This window comes from Chaetodon trifascialis, chromosome 15, assembly GCF_039877785.1.
Source record: "Chaetodon trifascialis isolate fChaTrf1 chromosome 15, fChaTrf1.hap1, whole genome shotgun sequence".
Taxonomy (NCBI): domain Eukaryota; kingdom Metazoa; phylum Chordata; class Actinopteri; order Chaetodontiformes; family Chaetodontidae; genus Chaetodon; species Chaetodon trifascialis.
The window spans coordinates 14825611-14851567 of NC_092070.1; the positions used below are offsets into that span (position 1 = coordinate 14825611).

Sequence of the window (25957 nt, forward strand, 5' to 3'; positions counted from 1 at the left end):
AATCCCTGCCATTTCCATTCGCAGCATTATCACTCTCTCACACTCAGTCAAATAAAACACATGTGAGCTGCGGCAGACGCCAAAGGCTAAAACTCTATAATCTTTATTCCACAACCCCCTTTTTTTCTGAGGGTACAAATGATGGCTGGCAAAAACAGAGTAAAGATAACCCGACTTATCCTTCATCTATAGATCTCTCTCTCTGTCTTTCTGCCAGTCCTCTATGATAACCCTATTAAAATATTTTCCTCTGGCAAATCCCTGAGAAATAAATCCTCTTTTTTCCAGAAGGGGGGGGGGCAGGAAGGTTTGTCTGTCACATGGAGAAATACAGTTGCCTTGGCAACCCCTGATGGTTTTACACTGCAGCCTGGCATCAGAGTGACTGGCGAGGATAAGTTTGCTGGGAACAATTTGGGATGACCGAGGGTGTCACAGTTTGACGATCGACAAAAAGAAGTGCTGTTTTTATTCTTTTAAGGGTCAGGAGTTTTTAATGGAAGAAGAAGCAAAAACACATCACAGTGCAAGCTAAGTTTACAGTTTCTCTCCGGTTTGCTGTAGGAATGACACAGTTTGTTGCTATCAAACAGCAGACTTGGCCGTACAGCAATACAAAGAGCTGTTATATTAGAGCTTCATTGCCTGTGTCAGTCTCCCCTTCATCACCAGCATCTTCCTCACTGAGGCTAACGGCTCAGGCTTTTCAACACACACCCTCTACTGTGAGAGGCTGCTTCCCCCGTGTGGACAGATGTGGTACTACAACACAGTCATGCTTCACCAGCAGAGGAGGGAGGTATCTGAGCGGATCTTCATTGTCCCGGTTGATTAAGGCAAAATGTAGTCAGACATATTCAGCTGCAGCTGTGGAGTACACCCTAACCGATCAATTAAGTGATATGATGCGGTGAGTTAATGCCACAGTCAGCTATCTTTAAAGAAATGTCACAGCTGTAGAAGTGGTTTTGTCACGTATTTGTCTGTGTATGTGTCAAGAAAGGTGACAAGAAAGGTGAGGGGGTTAAATTTGGAAAATTAAATCAAGATATTTGTGCACCTTAAAGACACATTTTTCTTACATGTGGTTACACTGCTGCCTGACAGCCTTAAAGTGAAGTCTGGATGTTGGATTTGTTTGTTTGTTTGTCTTTAATATATAATGATGGCTTCTCTGGTATTTGTTTTATATGCATTGAGTCTCAAGGAACTCTTCCTCCTTATATATGGGGTGTGTTAGACTCTTATAGCAGTTTTGGAAAGATGTGATTGTTATGATCTTAGAAATTCTGTTTATCAATATTCCCTCGGAGCACAGGGCGCTCTTTCTTATAGTTTAACAGTCTGAATTTTGAGTTTATTGACGTGTGCATCACCAGCAGAGCAAACAAACTTGCTCTGAACTAGAGAAAGCTGAGTGTCGAGTATGGCACTTGATATGTTCCCCATTTTGTTCTATTTATTTAAAGTGCATATTGTTATAACAAGAATTAAAAGAGACAATAAAGGAAGATGGATGTTTTTTTTGCCGCATTTTGCTGTTTAAATATTGTTTAAAGGCATGTCAAATTGGGAAAATATATGTGAAACTAAAGGGATAAAAGGTAGTTAAATCAATGCATGGTAGTAAGAATGACTGAAAAAGTTCAGGATGATGATTTCATTGATTTATTACTTTATTCAATCATCCTTACCCTCAATTCTGCTACATCAAACCCCGCACACACATTTTTTTCACAGAAACAAAAACTTATGACAAATGCAGCTGAAAAAAAAAAATTCTCCAGGTCACATTTTTCACCTTCAACCTTTCCAAAGTGCCACTGATACAGAATGCAGAAACACGACGAGTGTGACGGCGTGTGTGTATGAACACAAAGATGACATGCAGTGAATCCCTTTGATAGGGACTGTAAGTTTCCAGTAGAGCAGCTGCGGCGGCTGTGTCGTTAACCTCCACCAAACCTCTGCTGAAAGCTCATGTACCGTTTAAACAGCTGACCCCAACCTCAAATCAAGCGTCCGAGCCACAGAGGACAACAACCGTGCTCGTTAGTGTCATGTGGTGCAGATATTTACTCTTTAAATTATAGTGAGATGTTTACACTAAGCACCCAATAAACACACACGTCAGACAATAAAAGAGTAGCTACAAAGTTCCACAGTAACAATCATCTGTTTTCACAGCAAAGTCCCCGACATCCAGAGAGAGGAGGCGGCGTGAGGATCCACCCTTCATCGGACACAGTCTTCAGGGACACAACGAGCGGCTCCTGGATCTCAGGTGGCAACTTGAACGGGTGAACGTGAGGCATGCTTTCACCCTCACACATCACCGCTCGCCGCGGCTCATTTCAGCAGACGCCACTGCCGTCCTTTCCCCCGCAAAGGCACTGGGCTCGTGTGACGAGGGCGGAGTGGCCGGCCAGCGGTGTCACTTTGTCGCATCGTCACACCAGCTTGCAGAATGACGTGTCCTCGTCCTCCGCATCGCTGTGCAGTGGCAGACAGTTTGTTCTGAAGAGGGCTGAAACACTGCAGCGCTCACAATTTATTGTTTGAAGTCCAAATGCAGGCATTGAGGATTCAGTGGATTTCGATGTGGACCTGAAAAGACATGCAAAATGAATGGATAAGACAGATACTTATGCTGGCAGTGACAGGTCATTCATCTCCATCTTTGAGCCAGCGGCACACACTCAGTAGTCAGCTAATTAACATCAGGGCTCATTTTGAGATGCTGCTGAATTGTAAATTCACTTAAAGCTGAAACAATTAGTCAGTTACTCAATTAGATGATCAACAGAAAATCAGTTGGTCATGATTTTGATGGTCGGTTATTTTTGACTGGATGGAAACACTGAAAGCTGAAGAGTGAGTGATCAGGAAGTAGTTTAACTCTCATCAAATCGTCCTTTTAATTGCTTAAATGTCACTTTACTGAACAGAACAGCTGATAATCAATCAATTTCAGATCACTGTTAAGCAACAAAGCAAAAAACTGCAGGCTCCAACATCTCAAATGTGAACACTTTCTTTTTCAGTTGGTTTTGAATGATAATGAATTGAGACTTGTGATGGAAATATGAGCGAGAGAGATAACTCAGCCGGGTCGATATATTGGCCCATTTGCAGATATTAGCTTGTTGCAGACATTTCATTTCAGTGCCATCTGATAAGTAACAGGAAGCTGCAGTACAGAATAAGGATTAAGGTCATTTAGGAACTGTGACCATTATTATAGTAAAATATCTCCTTCAGTATTAATCATGGTCACGGAGTGTTATGTCATACAGAGAAATGTATCTAATATTCAGTCTGCCCTCACTGGTGTGAATGGGGTGGACGAAATATGAGAAACACATGTTAATTTAATGTAATAGAGCCACAACCTGCAGCCAAAACAGCTGAATGAAGCGCTCTCTGAAACAGTCTGAGCAAAAATCACACTTCATTAGCATGAGCTGTTCCTAATAAACTGGCAACTGCTTTTAGATTAAGTTGCTCTATTTGGAGAGGACAAATCTTAGTATAAAATGTCAGACATTTTGACATGGCTTCAGACAGAACAATGTTGATGACTCTCTCAACATTAAAGGGCCTCTCCCATCAGCTGCTGGCTTATTTACATGAGCGAGCTGGTAAACTTCACAGGAGGAGAGGCCACCGTGCTCCACTTAATAATCAAGAAATAATTACCTGCAGTCTGACATTAAACATCATCGAAGCGACGAGGTAAACATAGGGGAATCTGATTCGCAGTCGCCATGCGAGATCAAAAAATATCAACAAAGTCCTCGTCAAACCTTTGGAAAACACTCCGTAAGTCCGACCAGCGGAGCCCGAAAATCGGAGCACCAAGTAAGACAGACCCGCCATAAAGGCGATGTCTACGGTGACGGTGTCTTTTAGTGAGACGGACGAAGGAGCGAAGTGATGGCTGATACGAGACAGTTCATTTTCTATCGCTCACTGACACCGAGCTCCATTTTTACATCGGCCGTTTGTGCTGGCAGAGCTGCTCCACCCAGACGGCTTCTCTACCGATTCCTGTTATGGTCAATTGGAGGACTCATAATGGTGTGACACACGCGGAAGTTCGTACGCTGGATTACAGTCCTATGCAAAGACTTTCAGGCAGATAGTTATTATGATTTTGATTTGTTGTTGTTGTTGTCGTTGTTGTTGATTGTAATCAATTGTCGTAGCATTACATATATATATATGTAGAGAGAGAGAGAGAGAGAGAGAGAGAGAGAGAGAGAGAGAGAGAGAGAGAGAGAGATTTGATAGCCATCTTATTTTTCAATCATTCAAATAGTTAATAATAGGCAACTGTGTCTTCTTTTTATGGATGTGGAATTCTCCCATTAATAAATACAGAAAGTACATAATTTTGAAGACAAACAAATTAATTGAATAAAAATTAGGGTTGCTAGTGACGATGATGGTCATTAGTGATTAATCTCAGTAGTCATTTAAAGTCTACAGAATAACAGATAATTGACAAATTACCCATCTCAGGTGCAAGGTGATGTCTTCAAGTTTTCGTTTCAACCAACGGTGCAAAGCCTGAAATATATAACGAGTAATGAACAGATAAAAGCAGTAAATCTTGCATTTGACAACCATTAAATGCTTGACATTTCCGTTTCAGCCTGTTGACTGACAATCAAAATTTCCAGGAGTTAACTTTCTGCCAGTGGATTTCTGAATTAACTGTCTGATCAAAAATATATTTCACCATTAAATATCTTCATCTTGTAGTTGGATCATCTGCTCAGTCTTTGTTCTTATAAAATGCTCAACATCCATCCATCATATATTTGTGTGTATACAATACAAGACCAGGATTACATTTAATATCCATTCTTAACCTCTCCAACACAGGTTTTACTAGAAATGGTGCATTATTTTGAAAGACATCTACTGCATTGCAAACCCAATATTTCTTACCACAGAATGGCAATATCTGGTTAGTTACACTGTCCACAAAGAAATGCCCAAAAACATCTCACTGATGCAAGAGTTACATTTTCTATGAGATTTCTGATCTTATTTAAGTTTATGTAGTAATGAATAAATAGCAAACACTTTCTTAGCTCTACTCGGTTGTTGACAAATTGAAAGTTTTATATTTACAACTGGGAAATGTTAATTTCAGTCAGTTATACTTTATGTGATTTAGATTGAGTTAATTGCCTGCAGGGGACAGTGGACAACCTGGAAGACACAGTTCAGGGAAATCTGACATTATCATTGTTGAGGTGACGTCAGGTCCTCAATCCGTGTTACACTCTTAATCGTCCGTCCTACTTTTTATTTTTCATTGTATCCCTAAAGTGTCCAAATTAAAATTTTCTTTTCAAAAGACTAACCTCCCGACACACTTTGTCTGATTATTTGTCTGAATTTTAAAAAAGCGGTGGACTTCCATTTGTTTATTTCAGATGTGTTTCTGTGGACGTCTCAAGCCATTGCACCGGATGCACCACCTGGTGGTCGTGGCTAACTTCTTTTTTTTTTTCTCCTCAGGGGTGGTGGCCGCTGTTTTGCTTCATAGCTTCCCGATCAGCCCACGAAAGCATGGGAATGTTGCGAGGGAATTTCTGAGTAAACTTGCGTTAAAGTTCCCGATAAGTTGCTGTAAGTTCTCCACACGCTGTTTCCACATCTCTGGAGCGCCACTACACCACCAGAGACCGTTAGCGAAACGCTGTTGGGACATTTCACCAGCGAGCAAATCCGGACAAAGGAAAAGAGACTTGTGAGCTAACGTTAGTTGGCTCCCGGGCTAACTTAGCATTCCTCAAGCTGCGGCGCAATGCAGGCCATAAAGTGTGTCGTTGTCGGAGATGGGTAAGTTAATCGAGCTGACTGTGAGTTTGTACCTCCCACTGACTATTTAACTTGAATGACGACGTGTAGTGTTAGCTGTAGAGTTAGCTATACTGTTAGCTGTAATGTTAGGTGTAGTGTTAGCTGTCACCGCACTAGCTAACGGTAACGGTGTTAGCTTCAGATTTTTTGTAACGGGTAAAGTTAGCCACCAAGTTTTGACTTTAACTACCTGTTTACCGTCATGTCACATTAGTTTATTTTATGAAGTTTTATGCGCCCTGATACGAATTAATCGCCATTAATGTTATATCACTGATATGGCAAACTATTGTATTACAAAATAGCTGGTACGCCAGTGGTTGGCTAATCTTTGACTTAACGCTACATTATCCCGGTTACGTTGTTTTCCTCATTGTGGGGTGATTCAGACATCACTGGGCAGGTCACCCATCCCTCTTAACAAGAGTTTAACTTTGAATTTGGCAACAGTTACTTATCAGTTGGGTAATTTAAAGAACTAAGCTTTTTGTTTGTGTCCGTCATTTCACGGGTGTTATTTGCTGGGTGATGCACCATTATGTCCCACATGCAGCGTTTTTTCGGCTTCTCAACAGTTAAAAGGCTCCGTCTGCAGCAGACTGGTCAGCTAAATCTGACTTTCATATGTGTAACAATATGTGGGATGAAAATAGACTCATAACCTCTGTTTCAGGGTGTGGTGGATACCACAGTAGCACAGTCATTCATGGGCCTGTGGCTGTGTTTGATTTATTATGTTGGACTTTGGGGGGGCTTGCAGCAGACAGGGTTCACACAGAGGGGTACAAGACCTCATATTTGGCACATACACCTCTAGTGATCTTGCATGCATATTTTGCAAAAACAAATTCCAGATATCAACACAAGACCAGGGTGCATTTAACATCTGTATGTGTTTTGGACATGGAGGCTGAAATGGTTGGTTGATTAATCAATTCATAGACTGACAGAAAATTATATAAATCCTGAGATTTGATTATCAATTAAAGTTATTTTACTTGCAGAAATGCTGAAAGTTCACAGCTTACCAAATGTGAATAGTTACCGATTTCTTAGTGTTTCTGTGATGGTAAACGGCATATCTTTGGGTCTTGAACCATAGATTGGACAACAAGAGGAATCAATATGTCTACTTTGGACACTTCTGGGTATTTTTCACTGCTTTTCTGACATTTTGTTGTGTTATTGAGGAAATGATATACAGATGAATTGAAACTAAAAATCATTAGTTGCAACCCTACTGTTGACCTCCTGGTTATGTGCTGCATAAATTGTACAAAGGAGGGAGCCATGGCAGTTCATGCCCAGGATGGCTGTAGTCAGTGTTTCAGGGTGAAATCATAAACACCAAACAAGTCATTTTTCCTCACTTTCTGCCTTCCAGAGCTGTGGGTAAGACCTGCCTGCTCATCAGCTACACCACCAATGCCTTTCCTGGAGAGTACATCCCCACAGTGTGAGTATCTGAGACTGCAGTCCTTATTTATTTATGTAAGACTGGAGGTCTGTCCACATTAAGAGCCCATCATTTGTCTCCACCCTTGTATAGTTTCCTATACAATCACTGCATAAATGAGGTGGCAACTTTGCTTTTATACAAAGGTTTGATTTCTTATAAAACAGGTTGCAATCACTGCTGTGGCACAGTATAAAACAAATGATTATGGGAATATAATGCAGGAAGTTAAGAGGAAAAACTGCAGCCTATCTGATGCTATGTGAAGTATGTTGATCTGTATCACTGTCAGTGTGGCATGGACTGACTCAGGGCTGTTGATAAACAAGATTTTGGTTTGGACGAGCTGGGTTAAGTAAGCGATGAGTCATTCTGAAGAGCCAGCCTAAGAAGCAAAAGGGCAGGATGGATCAATTAAGAGCTTGTTTTCCATTTTGAGACTTCGGTTTGTCTCCAGTCACATATTATGTTATTATTAATATTTTATCAGTTTATATTAATCCTGATGGGTCGAGCTCATTCTCACATCGTCACCCTCTGTCAGGTTCGACAACTACTCTGCCAATGTTATGGTTGACGGGAAGCCGGTGAACCTGGGCCTTTGGGATACAGCAGGACAAGAGGACTACGACAGACTCCGCCCACTTTCATACCCACAGACGGTAATAAAAAAAGAAAAGAATCAGTCAGAGAAGCTGTGTTATATTTCACCCATTGTGATTCTATTGATCTCAGCGGTGCTCTTACATAATCCTTTTGGAAAGTCTGGGTGCCCAGAATGAATGAGGAAGTTAGAGGGAAAGAAAAATGCCACACCTTTGTACGACAAGAGTTTCTACTGTTCTCAACAGGAAGTGATAGTTATGGACTCTGATTGTTTTCCTTTTCTTACCAGGATGTGTTTCTCATCTGCTTTTCGCTTGTGAGTCCTGCCTCATTTGAAAACGTCCGTGCCAAGGTGAGTGGAGTTTTATCACGTGGCATTCGGATTCTTCTCCGGGGATGACTCAGAATTGTAAAGATTTATTTTCACCCACATATTTAATTACAGGTTTCAGGCAAAAATCCAGATGTATTTATTTGATCAGTAATCATTGTCTTATTCTTCACAGTCTCATTATTAAAATTAGTGGTTTTGATGTTGGGGTGTGTGATGAAACACCAGCAATGGCACATTTAATGTGGTTAAAGATGTTGAGACATGTTGGTTAATGGTGCCACTGCCATCCAGTGAAATAATTAGTTAAAAACATTTATTTATCATCACTATATCTAAAGACTTTCAAAATGTGTGTGTTGTGGGTTAGCCAGCCATCTGTGGGCATAGGTGGGGGGTATCTGGTACCACAAAGACAACACCTTTTCATATGCTGTACAGCTGTCCTGCTCCAAGGAGGCTCAAATCAACTCACTGAAATCACACGATGGACAAAAGCCACTGCATTGACAATAAAGTGACTCATAATAAGTGCAAGCTGAGACGTTCACTAATTGTTTTAATCCCTTTGCTCCGAATGAGAATTATTTCTGAGATATAAGAAACCATTCTTACACAATCTGTCCACAACTAGGATTTATTTGAACAACACGGCCCCACCAGTGCAGCCTCCTGCTCTGTTTTAATGCAGGGCATCTATCACTGCAGCTCAGTTCAACATGAGGCAGCTTTATGAACATGAAATCTAATAGAGTCAGTGAGATCATGACAACGGCAGATAGAGGAGTATCTGCACACTGTTCATTAGCTCCCAATAAATTAGAAATGCAACATATCGGTCAGATTGTGTTCAAAAGATAAAGTCAGCCTGTAATTCACGTTTGGGATCATGTAGACGGATTTGGAAAGCTATACTCCTAACTCCTCAGTGTTGTGACTTCTGTGCAGTGGTACCCTGAGGTGAGACACCATTGTCCCAACACTCCCATCATCCTGGTGGGTACCAAACTGGATCTGAGAGATGACAAGGACACCATGGAGAAGCTGAAGGAGAAGAAACTCTCTCCAATTACATATCCCCAAGGACTGGCGATGGCCAAAGAGATTGGTAACAACAACAACTTCACTGATGTTTCTCACTTTTTTTTTTCCCCGCTGCTGAAATATTTAAGGAATACAAATATTTCTGTTTCATCAGGTTCCGTCAAGTACCTGGAGTGCTCAGCCCTGACTCAGCGTGGCCTTAAAACTGTGTTCGACGAGGCCATCCGGGCCGTCCTCTGCCCTCCACCCGCCAAGAAGAAGGGGAAGAAGTGCACTCTCCTCTAAGACTTCCTCCACTGGGATGGTTACCGGGGAACATGACCGCTAGTGGTGAGGGTGGCTGAAGATCACAGGAGAAACACACAAGTATACACACAAAAACAAAGTACTTCAGATTCTTTCCTTCCATAAGTGTAGCTACAGCAGTTATACCAACTGTTTCCATGAAAAATTTGACATAGGGGTCAGATTTAGGAGGAGGGGTTAGATGATCATAGACCCTAGTTCTTTCCCAACCTATACTGTACAAACACGTGAACTGAAATTCTCGAGGCCTTCTAAAATGGATTGGATGTTTTGTAAAATGGACCGTGGAATGTTTTCAATTTGTTCTTCCACTGGTTGTCCAATTTTTAGGTTTTTTTGTTTGTTTGTTTACAGTCTTGTTTGTTTTGAGTGGAAGAAATATTGCCAAATACATTGTGCAGACGTGCTGTATTTTAGCAGAAAGTAGAACCTTTCGTTGGATTGTCTCACACCTTTAAACCTTCAAAATACAGCCGACAGTTTGCTGTTGCGTGCCGCTGTTTGCTCAGCTCCACCATCTGTAGCATTTTATCAGTCTGACTTCACGAGGGCGCTCATGTGTCGTCTCACTGTCAACAACCAACTTCAAGTAACCATTTGTGAAGTTATTTTTGCCTCAAATTAGTCGTTTTCAGTCACAGCGCATGATTCATGTTTGTTCATTGGTTCTCACAGATTGAATGACGCCTGCCACATATTGAAAACACAGGCTGGGAACAGATCTTCCGACACCAACAGTGCTATTACACCCATAAAAATCGAAATGATCCAGTATTTTATGTTTAGCTCCAATCGGACCTGTCAAGTTTATGGTATTTTTCTTTCCTCTCTGCAATAGACGTGTCTCCACTGTGTCGCTGCCCAGGAGTGCAACGCTGAAAACTTTTATTAGAAATTGGATTAGAACTGTGTAGGTGTTTTGGTGGCGGGGAACAAGAGCACCTTTAATGCTCTGTGGGCATTTATCAGAAACCTTTTGTGCAGCACATTTTGATTTTTAATAGCATCACTACTGGCTAAGCAATGTCACTAAGAAGAGCATCATTAATTCCTGCTAATAACAGTAACAAGCTACTGTCGGTTATGATGTAGTATACAGTGTACTCATCTTTTTGTTATAATCATGTGATTTGACTATTTTGTATCTTTCTTCACAGAAGTTACACTTCACTCACTGTATTGTTAAACTAACACTATGAATATCCTTTGTTTATTACCTCTGCAGTTAACGCTACCTTAATCTCCCTACAGGCCTAGCTTTTTGTAATTAATGCTGATAGCATGTATGTGCAACATATACTGAAAACTAAGACTAGAATTGCTACAGTTATATTTTTTGCCTATTTACAAAATGTATTTGAACTACTAGATCAGGGGTTAAGTACATGTTGCTCATCTGTATTGTATTCAGACATCAAGCTGTGCTTTAATTCAAGCCAATGTTGTGACTCTTTAGTTTTATGGATAAAAGCTATTGTCACTTTTTGAAAAAGCCAATAAATTCAAGTAAAACAGACTCTATTCTGCCTTGTTGTTGCACAACACAGCCCCAGTTTTCCCCTTCATGAAACACTTACTACACACACAATAATGTTTAAATAACAACTTACATATGAGGGAAAGAAAAAAATTTTTTTTTAATTAAATTACAAGATAAATGGTTATGTCAACATAATTGACAACTCATAAACCCACAAGGTTTTATAGTACATTTGGCACAGAATCTAAATCTGAAATTAATTTACTTCCAGTCCTCATACAAAACACTTTTCACGTTGAAGATTTCTCATCTTCAGTCGCTCGCTGCTTTCGACCAAGCACAGATCAGTCCGCCTTATTGTTGTGGTTCAGGAGTCAACAAATCGTAACAATGTCCCTGAAGTTGTCGGTATGCTGGGAGGAAAACAGAGGTGTTATTCAGTAAATTATGTCCTGTCACATTGGTTCGATTCATTGGTGGAGTTGTAATTTTAATCATAGCTGCATTTTGATTGTTTTGACAAGACCACCGTGCACATATTTTAACACCTGAAGGCCAACATCTTGCCTGTGGGCAACTGAAAACCCCTCAATTACTGGGCTGAGAGGACCGTAAACGAGAAAGCAGCTGCATGAAGAACCTTCAAATCAGTTTTCATTTAACAGATGGGTTCAACTCTGACCTACTGCGAAACCTCTCATTTAAAATCCACACCTTTCAGAATCAACAGCATGCAACCGGTGCAAACCAAATATTACCTCTCCACCAGCTCTGCACCAACAATGTCATGGATGTGGTATTTCATGTGGAATTTCACATGTGAAGTTGTCCGTCGCTCTTCCAGCTCCGCCTTTAAGACCTCGCTATATTTGGACTTCTTCACCATGCCGAGCACCGCTTTACGACCTAACAGGGAAAGGTGGTTACACACAAACCATTCCAATTTGCAAAGCCCTGTCAAAAACTTAGTAAAAATGAGACATTTACACGTGACATCATGAACGCAAAGTACTGTTGAGACTTTAACACCCACCTCTTATAAAGTACTTTGTGAATTTGCCTGAGTTGGGAATAGAAAGCCACCAGCTGCCTGCGTCCCTCACAGTCAGGACCCCTGACTTAACCAGCTGCCTACACGGTGAGAAAATAATATGTGTGGTCTTTTTTCAAGTCTGAGGTCTCAGAACTAAGCATTTAAAGTAAATCAAAGCTCCAAACACATGAGAAAAACACACAAAGTTAAACTGACTCAACTGTACAATACTGGTTTTTACAGCTGCGCTATTACTCAGATGCAAAGTACAGTGTTTTAGTTTCATGCAAACAATTTTATCCAAAGACAGGTGTGGCTTTCTCAAACAATGAATCATTTTGAATGAATCATGAGGCCGTTGCGTACGTTATCTCAGAGTCTGTGAAGAGGAACTCCCTGAGCATCTTGTCTTTGCTGAAGCTCAGGTCCGTGCAGGACGACAGCACTTTCTCCAAGAACTTCTCCACCGTTGCTCGTGTCGCTCGGCCCTCCTCTCCTGCCAGCACTTTGGCCTTGTAATCTGATGCAAAAATCAGCCCGAAAGCTTCTGCATCAAACCCGAGCTGGAACATCAGCAGCTCTCCTTGCTCCCGCAGCTTATTCTGTGGACCACAAGGAGGGAAGTGGGTTGCATTTTCACAATCAGATAAATGTGACCTTCCCAACAACAAAAAAAGCCATCTTACCAGCTCCTTGTCCACTAAAGTCTTGTCACTGTGTATGCTGTAGAGTTGGTGCTTAAGAACAATTTGAGGCAAGGTGTCATTGAAGAGCTTCCTTGGGAATAGTGTCATGAGGTACTCGAGGGTGGATTTGATGTCAGTTGGAGCTTTGAGGTGAAGAAACAGATGACAAGCGAATTATACATCCTTAAATGAGACTTTCACTGGCCGTTTAACAATCAACACTTACCATCTCCATTGCTGACAGCTCCAAACTTTTCTGTGCCGTGTCTTATTTTCTTCACCTTGAAAGTGTCTGAAATCAGAGCCCGTTTCCTGTTCATACCTGCAGGAGAAATACGGGTTGAGAAACCATGACTTGCAGATTTAACCTGTTCACGCAGGCAGCTGCTTTTCTCCACGGACCGCCTAAGAGCTTTTTATTTTTTGGCTTTCAGAAAAACAGCTATATAATCTAAGACAAACCCTCCCCTGCCAACCTTTAAACTAGTCTATAAATAACGGTTAGTTCTCCTTTTGTGAGATGCTTGCGTTTTCTAATCGGGACAAACGAGTGTCACGATCAAATTTAGCCAAATGTTAGCTTGTATTCCAAAAGGAATTTGGGTAACACGTCTTTTGAAGGTGCCAGTTACCAGCTCGTCCTGGTTTTTAACCCAAATAATCGCTCAGATTCACTTGGGAAAGGCATCTTGATGACACGCACACAGTTTGTCACGAATCACCGGCTCAATCATTTGCTTTTGTCTTGTGATAGCCATGCTAATGCAGCTAGCTAGCTAACACCACTTTGTGTGTACACTGAACACACAAATAACAAATACTTAATACGACCCCAGGTGAAACACTTACCTGATAGCTAATAGCAGCATCAATACAGCTGTTCACATCTCTCTGATCCCATTCAACACCACCCAGCGTTAACGGTATCAACCAACAACTTCTTTAATCGGCTCTTTGCAGGAAGTGCCTCGGCTATCAACTAGCGGATTGGATAATAAACTACATCCGGAAGTAGCGTTAGGTTTGATGTTAGCGTATTATGCTAGTTAGCTAGCAACTAGCGAAACAAACAACTGCATGCGTTCTTTCTCTCGTTCACTGACATTTGCCTCCTTGTGTATTTATTAGAAAAGGGTCTGAAATATCTTTTTTTTGCGCAAAGCCGTGGTTATTATGGTGACAGACTTAGCAATGGCAGAAACTTAACGTTAGCTGCTTTTGTTGTGTATGCTGAAAAAGGTAGGCTTTGCTTTATTTACTGGTTTAGTAGTTTTGATAATAGTGGCATGACAAAGTTCGCAATATAACTGTTATATTTGGAAATTCTCATTAACCTACAACAGGCATACACGCTGGTAAACCCGCGCGTCTGTTTACACAATGCAGATGCACTTCTACACTGTCAATACAAACATGAACATCTGTAATTATGAATGTGTATGCATTCACACACACACACACACACACACACACACACACACGACAGACAGACCACGGGGTGATGTGCTCAATTGTGGAGCGTTCAAAGTTGAACAAGATTAACTTAGTCGATGCCATGCAGGGGAATTGAAGTGTTACAGGGGCAAAAAGAAGTACAAGAACAGATTCATAATAGGATAATTAAGCTTAAAGCCGGTGTACTGCACACATTGTAAATATCTGTCATAATCAGTATGAAGCATGAACTATAAAATGCACCAGGACTCATAATCACAAGTTAAATGAGGAGATAAGGAATGCAATATATAAATGTAAAAGTTACTCTTGGAGGAATGAATTCAGGTGGTGTGTGAAGTGCTTTTGGTTATCTTAACCCTGTCTCCTTAGTGACTAAACAAGTGATGATGAAGCAGATCGTTTTTTGGCTTTTTCCAGCAGCAGAGCAAGACTATCGAGAAGATATGAATAAGCATCAGTTCGTTTCATTGCTCTTGTCCTCATTAGGTAGCGATGGACCACCACAGATCCCACAATCCCAGCTCCAGCTACCAAAACCGCCAGTCACCATACAGTAGAGAGAGAAATAACAGAGGAAGGTATCACAGTGAGAATCAACACTTCAGACCAAGCCACCACAACCACCAGCAGTATCAGTCTGGACCAAATCCCTGGCAAAACCCACTCAGCGCTCAGAGTTTGAGCACCAGAAGGGAGCATTATGAAAGAGACTTTCCTGTGTACAAACAGCCTGTTGAAGTCGGGTGTTTTTCCCTGGACTCTGAGCGCAGATTCTTCAGCGACAGCAGGCAGATGAGATACTATGCAGAACCTGACAGAAATCCTAATTTTGACCTGAGGGATGGATACAAGGACCGCTTTATAAAGAGGGACGACAGCGTGAAGGAGAAGCTGGACCACATCCTGCGCTGGATCTTAGTCAACAGGTCGAAGCTCGGGTCAAAGGCGACCACGGCCTCGTCATGGTAAGTGTCGTCGTGATCTACACTTCCTCTAACCACAGTTGTGTTTCCTGTTGAAAGCGCATTCTTTGATCAACCTCTCCCAGTTTTTTAGATGTCGACTTTGTGACGTGGCGTGGTCATCTGACCAAGCTGCTGACTACTCCCTATGAGACGCGGGAGGGCTGGCTGCTGGCGGTCACCAGGTTCAGGGGCACACTTTACATCAGCGAGGTGGAAACTGAAGCAGCCCGTCAGGAAAGAGAGAACCGCACCGAGAGGCATGAAGAGATGATGTACTGGGGATACAAATTCGAGCAATACACATGTGCAGGTGCGTGGGTTTATATGATAGAGTATTATGGCAACTGCTGTTTACTTTCAAACCTCGATTGCTGATAAGTTATCATATTGATTAGCCACGTAAGGTCAGCTCAGCTATGATGTTTCACAAGCACACTGCGTCACAAGAAAAGCATTTGGTTTTATATTTAGCCATCACTACTGGAGCCCATTTCTGCCAGGAAAGGAGAACAATAGGTGAAACTTTCTTCATGACAAGAAATATTAGTATTCATAAGTAGCAGTACTCATGGTGTTTCTAAATTATAAGACGCTAAGTCATCACTTTACTGTCTCAGTTTTGGGATAGATAGAAATGCTGGAAGAGCAACTGCATTGAATCCCAGCAGCTAAAGGAACAGAGGGCCATCATGTTTCATGTGGCAAACTCAAATCGTGTGAAGCACACACGGTGATAAGCCCATGTTTAAATGATAACTCTTCACCTTTGTCCATCCCTGCAGACACCGTCCACAGTTCACCTGACCCAGGTGGAGTGGTTAACACCAATGAGGCCTTCTGCACTGTGGTACAAACCCGGCTTGAAGACCACAGGCTTCTGTTCTCCGGTGAGGTGGACTGCCGGGACAAAGACCCCAACGCTCCTGCTCCGCCTGCCTGCTACGTTGAGCTGAAGACCTCTGCAGAGATCTGCACCCCCAAGCAGCAGAGCAACTTCCACAGGTAGATGAAGAAGTGGTAAAACATCACATCATCAACTGTTTCCTGTTGTGCTGTCTGATATATGATTTACCCTCGATTCGGTGGTCCTCAGGTTCAAACTGCTCAAATGGTGGGCCCAGTCCTTTCTCCCTGGAGTGCCTCGCATCGTGGCAGGTTTTCGGGATCACGATGGAGTGGTTGTCACCGTGGAGACTTTTCCCACCTCTAAGATCTCACATCTCATCAAGGTACCTTTCAGGTGTCTGCAGTGATTCACGACTGGTCATATTTATTTATTTATGTATCATATTTGCACGTTTTCTGTCTTCTATGTTTCTTCCGGACAGAATGAACACAACTGCTGGAAGCCAACTGTCTGCATGAACTTCTGCTGTGATTTCCTGTCTTTTGTGAAGCGAGCAGCTACGGAGGACAATCCGAGGTGAGTGCGAGGAGTACGTCACCAACCTTTTTTACTGTTGAGCAAATCTATTTTAAGCCCTCTGTGTCGTTCATGACTCACTATTGTTTCCCCTCCAGTGTGGTGTACCTGTTCTCCTGTGAGCCCCGCAGAGATGTGACCTACTCCATCCACAGGGACTCGCAGTATTCCTTCCTGCCTCACTGGTATGTGGACGAGATAAGCAGAAGTCAAGACTCACATCATCAGTCTTGATTTACCACCAAGACGCTTTCAGCTGAGACTTAATTCTGAGCTGCAGTCGAGGACTATTTACTAAAATACATCAAAGTCTGGTGTGTCTTCAGGTGTGCTCGTCCTCTGAGAGTGGCTGTGTGAGATCATTTTGTGTCCCTGATCACGGCTACATGATCCTCTGGAGGAATGTTTATTTTTTTATTTGTTCATGACTGAGCCATGTTTGCCCATCCTGTGCATGCATGTGGTGATTTGAAATAAAACTAATAATAATTAATCATGTCGAGAGTGTTTCTCACATTTTTATTATTCCTTGGTTAGAAGAATAATTCAAACCCCAAAACAGTGGAACGTTAATCGAAACAAAGTTAGAAAAGATAGAAGTAAAAAAAACAATTGTGATGTAAATAAGTGGAGAAGACTTCAAGTCAGTGTTGCATCAGCAGTTACAAAGTATTTCCATGTAAACTGTTACGAAGAAAGAAGAAAAAAAAAAGTTATGGAGAAGACCATAAATAATAACTACGTTTTAGTCCAGCGACTGTTGTAAATGTGTCACTGCTGTTGCCGTTTTATTACAGTGACACGTTCACCAACTTTGGACTCCTCAATCATTAAAGGTGGAGCGAGCCGTTCTGGACAAAGACTTGATGTGTGAACTTCTCCTCGCTGTCCGCGGGGAGGGGGTGGGGAGGTGGATTGAATAAGTCTGCCATGCTGATGTGTAATCGCAATATCAACAGCCTTTCTCACAATGACTCACCCCACCTTTAAACAAAAACATTTGGCCCTCCCGCCTCTCCTGACTTTTTCATTTTGAGCTCTCGGCTTTTCCACACACCTGCTGTGCTCAGGTTTTGCTGTTTTCTTTCCCGCCGGTGTCAATCTTCTGCCCCTCTGAACACTTTTTACCTCATTGATTGTCCACACCCAAGTGACATCAGTAGAGTTATTAAAGTGCACCTTTCACATGCATCATAATTCATTTCATGGTGCTGATACACATATACAAGGTGCACCTGCGGACAGCACGTGTGTGAGACTCTGTAACTAATTTTCCAGTTTCCAACTTGGCTTCACCACTGGCTCCTATTAATATACTTAACAGTCAACAGGCTGTGATGCAAAGTACTATAGAAAGCAAAAACTCTTGTAATGATTAAAACTCACGTTAGCTGTTAACAACAAAAAAGAGGAGGTAACTTTTAAATAGTTTGAAGCCAATCAACCAATTCACCCAATCAGACAAAAGGCCCTGCGATAAACAAATACTGTGAATTACTGCAAGTCCAAACCACCCGACACAAAGCAGGACACTGAAGTAAATAATGGAAGACACCTGCGTGACAAAATGTTCATACTGACCAATTCAGCCATGAAGACTGCAGATAGTTACATGCATCATGTGTCTGTGTAAAATCATCAAGCCATTAAAGCTCTTACCAGTTCATAGTACAGATTGTTTGAGATATAATTTAGAGGCACTTACTGCGTGATATACTGTACACATTTAACTTTTACTAATAAGATAAGTAGGCACAGATTTTACACACAAGTCCATGAACCTGAATGGGAGCTCTGCCAATATGTGAGTAATATAATTAATGACATTTTAAGTCAGCACGTGTATCTGACCGGAAATTCATGAGGTTTCTATCAAACGCAGTAAAATTCAAGGTTAAAACATCAGACCGAGTGTGTAGGATGGTCAAGTAGCTTATATCATGGCAGTGGGTTTGAGATTTTGGGAAATGCACTTCCTCGCTTCCTCTTGGCGAGATTTAGATGAAGGGTTTGATATCGCTCCCACCTGTGAGTGCGATCAAGCCTCTCATCCAGCGAGCTAGCCACGCCGATTAGCCACAACATTAAATCCACTGACTTCTATCATCTCGTTACAATGCCGTGTTCTGCAGGGAAACATTGGGTCCTGGAATTCAAGTGGACACTTCTTTGAACTGTAAAACGTAAAGTAGGCACGTGGTTTTAACGTTGTGGCCGATCGGTGTGTAACTCTAAACAAGAAAGCTAATAAGTGTATTTCCCCGAATGTCAAATGTTTCCTTTGTGAAATAACGTGATGTATTTCCAAACTAGTTTCAAAATGTTTTTGTAACTTTCATCATGAGATGTGATTTCAGCTGTAAGCAGGTGAATCTCTTTAAACAGTGACCACATTGGTCTTTTTCCAGTGCAAATGAGAGCACAGAAGAATCTGTGAATACAGCCAGATCAAGAGATGAACGCATTGTCATAACCCTTGAAATATGGCATCTCTTAGCCCTGAAAGTCAAACTAAATTCAGCCCCTGTAAGATCACTTGGAACCATCTCAGCAGAGACAGAAAGGTGGAAATCAAGGTCTGTCTGCACAGAGGAAACCAATAAAATGTTAACAAAGAGAGTATTTTAAGTATTACACCTACTTCTGGTTATGGAGTGACCCTGAAGGCACCAATTCAATCTATTCATACAACATTTCTGTGACTGAAACAATTCCTCAGTAGGCTTTGATGAAAACTACTGATGACAGGTGCACTACTGCGTGTGCGTTCACTGCTTCAGTTTCCTGTTCAGGCCCATGATTCTGAAGGTAACCGCAGTGATTTTCTCGTACACGACAAACATGAGGGCAGCCGTCAGCACCGTCTGTAAGAGCTTGGCCTCCAGGCCTTTGTACAAACCAAGAACACCATAACTCCTGCAACAAAGAGAACAAATGTTTCCTAATGAGCAGCTATCATAACATCTTCACCGCTGGGCTCAGCGTGTCGACGAGTGTGTTTGTGTTTGCAGATGCACTCACTTGATTCTGTCTGTGAGCAGCAACAAAATGTTTGAGAGGCCTCCAATGAAACCGCCTCTGCCGTGACTTTTGTACTGGCCAAACTGATGAGAAAGCATAAAACCGATTGATTTCTTTTCCGTCCTTGAGATTATTTTTTTGTATTCGGGTTTATGAGATCTTGAAGATATTGTGCACCATGAAACACCTGCGTGGTCTACAGCATGCAGTGATTACAGATGGCTTCTATTGTTTTTACACAGAAAAGGCAAACGTGGAGATTTTTTCCCCATGAGGTGCAACGTAGCATCGTACTTACCCTCAGGATAGCCTGAACTGTCTGAAGGGGATATGTCAGGGTGGTAGCAACGGCCTTGGCAATGGCTCCAATGACAAAGATCTCTGCTGAGGATATCTGTGGAAGGAGACAAGGACTTAACCCACTCAAACTCATTAGAAGATGAAATGACGAGCAGCAGACTTCATTAACACGGCGGCCATTCTTGTTGTTCTGCTTTTGTCCCAGGTTACATGTTGTATAAGTGAACAAATCGTTATCATTTCACTGTTTCCAGATTGACCGACTGAAAATGGACAACGGATGGTGAGAATCTGGAGGGACATCGAGCCGTGTTTAAAGGGAAAACTTAAATTTGATAACTCGTTAGACAACGTTAGCTGTTGTCTAATGTTAGCGTTCAGCCACTTTCTAGCCACCGTTACCTTGATAGTGTTACATGATGCAATAGGACAGGCATAAATTAAAATATCAGTTAAACATTAACATTAAAGACAGACATTCATCGGGGAAATCTGGATTCATGTGACGCCACCAACAGATCAAAATTGTAATCTGTCCGATATTTAAGACTATGTATAAATACTTGCAAAACTAATGATAAGCCATCCATCCATTTTCTATACTGCTTATCCCTTTCAGGGTTGTGGGGGGGCTGGAGCCTATCCCAACTGTCAACGGGCGAGAGGCGGGACAAACAAGACAAACAACCAATTCACACTCACACCTAGGGGCAATTTTAGAGTCATCAATTAACCTAATGAGTATATTTTTGGTCTGTGGGAGGAAGCCAACCGACGCATGCACGGGAAGAACATACAAATTTCGTACAGAAAGGCCCCACCCGGGGTTTGAACCGGCAATCTTCTTGCTGTGAGGCACGCGCACTACCTGCTGCGCCACCGTGCAGCCTCAGCTATACAGTGTGTTTAGTGCTATTAGCAAAGGTGCAAACGAATAGTGAAAAAGGTAAATATTACACCTTGTTAACATCAGCATTTGAGCAAACTGACATTAGCATTTAGCTCAAAGCACTGCTGTTCCTAAATGCAGCCTCACAGAGCAGCTAGCATGGCGGTGGACTCTTAATCCTCTTACATCACCCCCCCCAAATAATTATAATTAATTCCTTAATTAGAGTGAAGACAGAACATGTGGGCATGTGGTCTTGTTTAATATTAAAGCAGATTCTCTATCCTGTTAAGCACGCCACCCCCCCAATGTAGTTCAGAGCTTGATGTTGAAACTGAAAAAAAATGATGAGTCAGCCCAGCCGAGAAAAGAGGCGAGGCTGACTGATGACTGTGGCTTTGACGATGTCCTTCTTGTGTCCCCTCACCCGCACGCCTCCTTTGCCTGCCTTCCTCTTCATGGCCTCATACAACATGAACTGCACAGCGGGGTTGAAGACGAGCATGAGAGAGGGCAGAGTGCTGTTCCACAGAGTTCCCACACCCTCATTGGCTATGATCTGTGAGAAAGCATCTGGGAGGGAGAGCCCAAAAACAGAAGGGTTGTATAAATGCACAGTAACAAAACAAACACGCCTGAACTGCTAAACTACAACACAGATATACACACATGCATATAAACATATGTCACGCACCAAAAATGCCCCTGTACTGGGTCTGGTGGAGGTCTTCGTTTCTGAACTTGGCCCCCTGCATCTTCAGTCGAGTGTTGACCACCCACATGGGAGTGGTCAGGATCACATTCACCACCCCTGCATGAACAACAGACTTTACCCCCTGAGCAAATAAAGAGCCTCATCCACAAGAATCACAAAAGACTGCGAGTCATCGTTGATGCTAAAGGGGACAATACACAGAGATAAGAAGACAGGGTATGCAAACGTTTGTTTGTGGAGAAAACTCCACAGTGCACCTGTACCTCCTCCAGCAAACACCTTTAGTACTTGATGGTCACCAATAGGTCATTCATAATGTTTAGTTTTACTGCATGTGTTTACCTGATATAACGCCCATGAGCAGGTCTTTGCTGGGTCTGGACTTGTCTGGACCAGATACCAGCAGCCTCTTCAGCGTGTTGAAGGTGTAGAAGTACACAAAGTTGGAGCAGCAGAGGCTGGAGATGACTGGTAACCAGCCTCTGTACAGAGACTCGCTGGGAGAAGTGGCGGAAAGTCATTGGAATAATAAGCGTATGAAAGACTTTGAAACCCAGCAAATAGAAAGAGAATTTTTGTCTTTTTCAATTAAAAAAAACAACTATAAAACATTTAAACCATTCATTGATTCACAAAAATAGTGCAGATTAATTTGCAGTTGATCAACTAATTGATAAATTGACAGTTTCAGCTGCAGTTGAGGTATATTTTACTGATAATAAATGTCTGCTGCGATCACATTAGTGCTTCACTAAATCAAACCAAGAACCATAAATTAACACAAAACTATACTTACAGGCCTTCTTCCTTTACTATCTCAGCCAGGATGAAGGGGGTAGAGGCAGACATCCGCTTCTCATCCACTGAAAAAACAAACACAAAAGGTACAAAAGTCAGTGAGCGTGTCGCCCGAACGAGGTGAACGCTGAGGGGCAACTCGACAAGGATCACAGGTCACAAAGAGCTCTGCTCAGCCTCGACAGCCGTGTCATGTTTTCTGATGGCAGGTGACACCATGAGGGCAGCGGTGGAGGAAGCACTCCGATCAAAGTATACTCAAAGTACCAAAAGTAAACATTTCAGAAGAATGGATATTACTGGATCACAATTACTGATACATGAACATTTACTTTAACTTGAAGCTGGTAAATGTGGGGCTGATTATCACGACTTTATATGTTCTATCTTCTGTGTTGCTTGTGAATTTCTCCCTGGGACCATCATTTATTTGTTGATTCGATGTTGTATAATCAAACTGAATCTGCAAAGCAACTCGTAATCAAGTTAGCAAATAAAGGCGGTCAAGCTAAAAGTGTAATATTTGCCTCCAGACTTTGATGGAGCGGAAGGACATTTGCATATTCAAATAAAGTACAAGTACCCCAAAACTGTACTTAAGATCAGCACTTGAGTAAATATCTCGCGTAGAAAACGAGGAAAGTAGGAAGTAATTAAGGTGAGTAAATAACTTTACGTCACCTCTATAGGGGTGAACATCAAAGTGCTTCATAATAGAAAATGAGGCAACAAACATAAAAAAACATAAAGATAAATAAATGAAAATAGCAGACAGGGGCCAGTCTTAACAGGTGAGACTCGAGCTGCTTTTTAAAAGGTGTCCAGAGTGTTAGCAGCTCGGCTCACGAGGAAGACGGTCTGCACATGCTGCTCCCATTTTCTGAGTAGTACTAACTTGGTGGGGCACTCCTTGGCATCTTTAGGACTCAGTCATGAAATGAACCTACACACTAAACTCGCTTACCCTGCAGTCTGCTTTTGGCTGTGTCCAAAGGGAAGAAGATGGTCATGGCTGTCACACTCCCCTAAAAGACGATGCATTGAGAATTACTGCCACTTCAAATACAAAACACAAAAGATCACTCACTCCCCACTACAAGTTTCGTAATATCGCTTTTTCTTCAATACCAGCGCTGCTCACATAATGCCAGCTAGGTCACGTACAACCACAAACTTCACGTAATATTACATTTATCTGTGCTCACCATTGCGCCCGCCACAGCGTGAACCAGTGTCTCGTAAGACAGGAGGCCGGCAGCGGAGCCACCTTTGCCGGACATCTCTGCAGCGTCTCCCGGTTCGACTGCACGGACTGAACACTGACAATTTAGCGTGGGGCGACCCAAGAAGAGACAGCTAGTGGTCGGTCTGGTTTTCTGGCTGCAGGAGTGTTTGGTTAATTAACTAAATAAACACACAGCAACGGCTCCATTGTATCTCCAAGCCAAAAGGCACACAGAGGCAAAGCAATGCACCAACTGTTTCACAATATTTCCCCGCAGTCATCGGTTGAGCCGGGTTGACAACTTATCTTCTTCCGCTACTTCTTCTTCTCTTCTATGTTTACTGGCAGGTCGCAAACAACTTTCAGGTACATACCGCCACCTACCGACCAAGATTATGTAACATTAGATATATTTTTTACACATTTATTCAATTTTGCCCACCACATCTTGTGCTGGGTAACTGGTGGGACAGTCTTTTGGAGATAGTTTGTTATCATAAGCATCTGCTTAGATTCTAGGTACTTCTGATAACTATTCTTTGGGTATATACTTGTTTTAACTTCCATTTCATTATTCTCCAGTCTGTCTTTACGTCTTGACAAAGCAAAAGAAGGTATGCTACTAAATGGGGTGGACCTAGTGTCTATGTCCTCACTCCCATATACATCCAAACCCATACAAATTAAATACTCTCAACAATCCTGTATTGTCTTTTTTGAAGGGTTTTCCTCCACTGTTCCTTTTAACCTATATGTGTGAGTTTCTCTCTTCATAACTTCTGCTGCTACTGCATTAGTGGGGGTTGACTTTATAGGTCATATACATAAACATGACATCTATACTGTAATCTATCCACTTTTTGCAATGATGTCCGTGCTTTTGCTTCTGCTATGCAACCGGAATCTACTGTTGACCTCAGAATCACCCTAAGGTAAAGTCAACTAGTGACAGTTTACAGTTAATGACTAATTACTTGCTTTGCATGTAAAACAGATTCATGACTTTTTTTTCCCCACATTGTCTCCAGGAATTTGATATGTACTTTGCATGTATTTGCTATCTAGCCATAGACTCATCAGGACATTAATTCAGACACCCTCTCCATTGGCTGATCATACAAAAAAAAATATCTTGATTTTATTTTTAAAAATCATGTAAAGAGGCTTGCTTGTTGACCACTTCAATCCCCCACTCATACGACAATTTCTCCACTTCTCTGACACGAGGCACATTTCTTCCTCACATCCATGTGGCTCCATCGTCTGCATATAGTGCTGATTTGATACATCCATTTAAATTTGAAAAGATATCATTTATCATGATGATGTATCTGCTCCAACCTTTATGCTAAACTTCCTGTGTGTTGAAAAGTCCATTATCCCACTCCGCCCTCCAATACCCATTTTACTTAACTTGATAAGCAACTCTTCACTCCACTCTTCTACTTTTCTGGCTGCTCTTCTTTATTTTCTTCATCTTGTTGTGTTTAACAACTCAAAAAGATTCATCACAGCCACCTTCTGGACTGGAGGATGGAGAGGTGGATTAAAAATGAAACCTGTAAAGATAATAATTTATTTTATATATATGATTTATTTATTTATATATATTTTTTATTCATCTTTTTTCGGTTTGATGGCTTTTTTCCAAACTTAATTAACTGAAGAATATGCACATATACTAGAATTAATTTATTAAAGTAATACATTAAGTGCATAACAAAAAATACTATACTGTACTTTTAATTCAATACATTTATTTAACAGCAAATATGACAGCAAGTCAGAGTCAGAAAAGGTCCTCAGAAGTGTCCTCTGTGCTCCAAAAGACAGAGTCTCCTCAGCAGATTTAATTCAATATTCCTTTATTCATCCCTTGAGGGGAAATTCCGATACAGTCTGGCCTTTCATATATGGTGTAGATGTATTTTCAGTCCAGTCCAGTTTATCATTCAGATGAACAGACAGGTGATTTTAAGATTCAGCCCTCTCTGCGTCTGTTCCCTGCATGTTCTCTGGTGTAGGACGAGTGTCTGTACTCCACTGTAGTGCAGTGTAGAGGCCGCTCCCTGAGGACATCCAGCTTCTCAGATGTGACAGTTTGCTGCTTTTCTTTGTCTTAAATTACAGTTAACTCAATAATTATGAGATTTGGTATGTTGGACAAAAGACATTTGAAGGCGTCACTTTGAGCTCTGGGTGATTTTATATTTTATAAACCAAACAACTGATCAAGAAAGTAATCTGTAAATAACCCATAATGTAAATAATCATTAGTTGCAGTAAAATAGTTTTGAATTAGCTCCATCATAATCAAGAAAAGGTTAAATGCTGCTTAAAT

At 41.7% G+C, this 25957-nt stretch overlaps 5 protein-coding genes across 5 annotated transcripts; 2 read left to right on the plus strand and 3 right to left on the minus strand.

Annotated features, from left to right (window-relative positions):
* Positions 1–1659: 1659 nt before the first annotated feature.
* LOC139343693 (salivary gland specific protein SAGSIN1) lies at positions 1660–4032 on the minus strand. The gene is made up of 2 exons (XM_070981453.1): positions 3700–4032; positions 1660–2607 (listed from the first exon to the last, which is right to left on the minus strand). Exons 1-2 carry the CDS (start codon positions 3877–3879, stop codon positions 2587–2589), a joined length of 201 nt encoding a protein of 66 aa, XP_070837554.1. The 5' UTR covers positions 3880–4032; the 3' UTR covers positions 1660–2586.
* A 1495-nt stretch (positions 4033–5527) lies between these two features.
* Positions 5528–11139, plus strand: rac1b (Rac family small GTPase 1b). The gene is made up of 6 exons (XM_070982037.1): positions 5528–5859; positions 7265–7336; positions 7881–7998; positions 8232–8294; positions 9222–9381; positions 9472–11139. The coding sequence occupies exons 1-6, from the start codon at positions 5825–5827 to the stop codon at positions 9600–9602; spliced, it is 579 nt and encodes a 192-aa protein (XP_070838138.1). The 5' UTR covers positions 5528–5824; the 3' UTR covers positions 9603–11139.
* A 96-nt stretch (positions 11140–11235) lies between these two features.
* stk19 (serine/threonine kinase 19) lies at positions 11236–13811 on the minus strand. Its single transcript, XM_070982040.1, has 7 exons — positions 13672–13811; positions 13049–13144; positions 12823–12965; positions 12503–12738; positions 12137–12234; positions 11862–12009; positions 11236–11516 (listed from the first exon to the last, which is right to left on the minus strand). Exons 2-7 carry the CDS (start codon positions 13140–13142, stop codon positions 11471–11473), a joined length of 765 nt encoding a protein of 254 aa, XP_070838141.1. The 5' UTR covers positions 13143–13144; positions 13672–13811; the 3' UTR covers positions 11236–11470.
* Positions 13812–13823: 12 nt separating this feature from the next.
* dxo (decapping exoribonuclease) lies at positions 13824–17166 on the plus strand. The gene is made up of 7 exons (XM_070982038.1): positions 13824–14061; positions 14767–15245; positions 15329–15555; positions 16028–16247; positions 16339–16474; positions 16574–16668; positions 16767–17166. Exons 1-7 carry the CDS (start codon positions 14050–14052, stop codon positions 16900–16902), a joined length of 1305 nt encoding a protein of 434 aa, XP_070838139.1. The 5' UTR covers positions 13824–14049; the 3' UTR covers positions 16903–17166.
* Positions 17161–23947, minus strand: slc25a17l (solute carrier family 25 member 17-like). The gene is made up of 9 exons (XM_070982039.1): positions 23597–23947; positions 23356–23416; positions 22390–22456; positions 21936–22090; positions 21573–21689; positions 21306–21451; positions 19988–20083; positions 19690–19772; positions 17161–19584 (listed from the first exon to the last, which is right to left on the minus strand). Exons 1-9 carry the CDS (start codon positions 23669–23671, stop codon positions 19437–19439), a joined length of 948 nt encoding a protein of 315 aa, XP_070838140.1. The 5' UTR covers positions 23672–23947; the 3' UTR covers positions 17161–19436.
* Positions 23948–25957: the final 2010 nt, after the last annotated feature.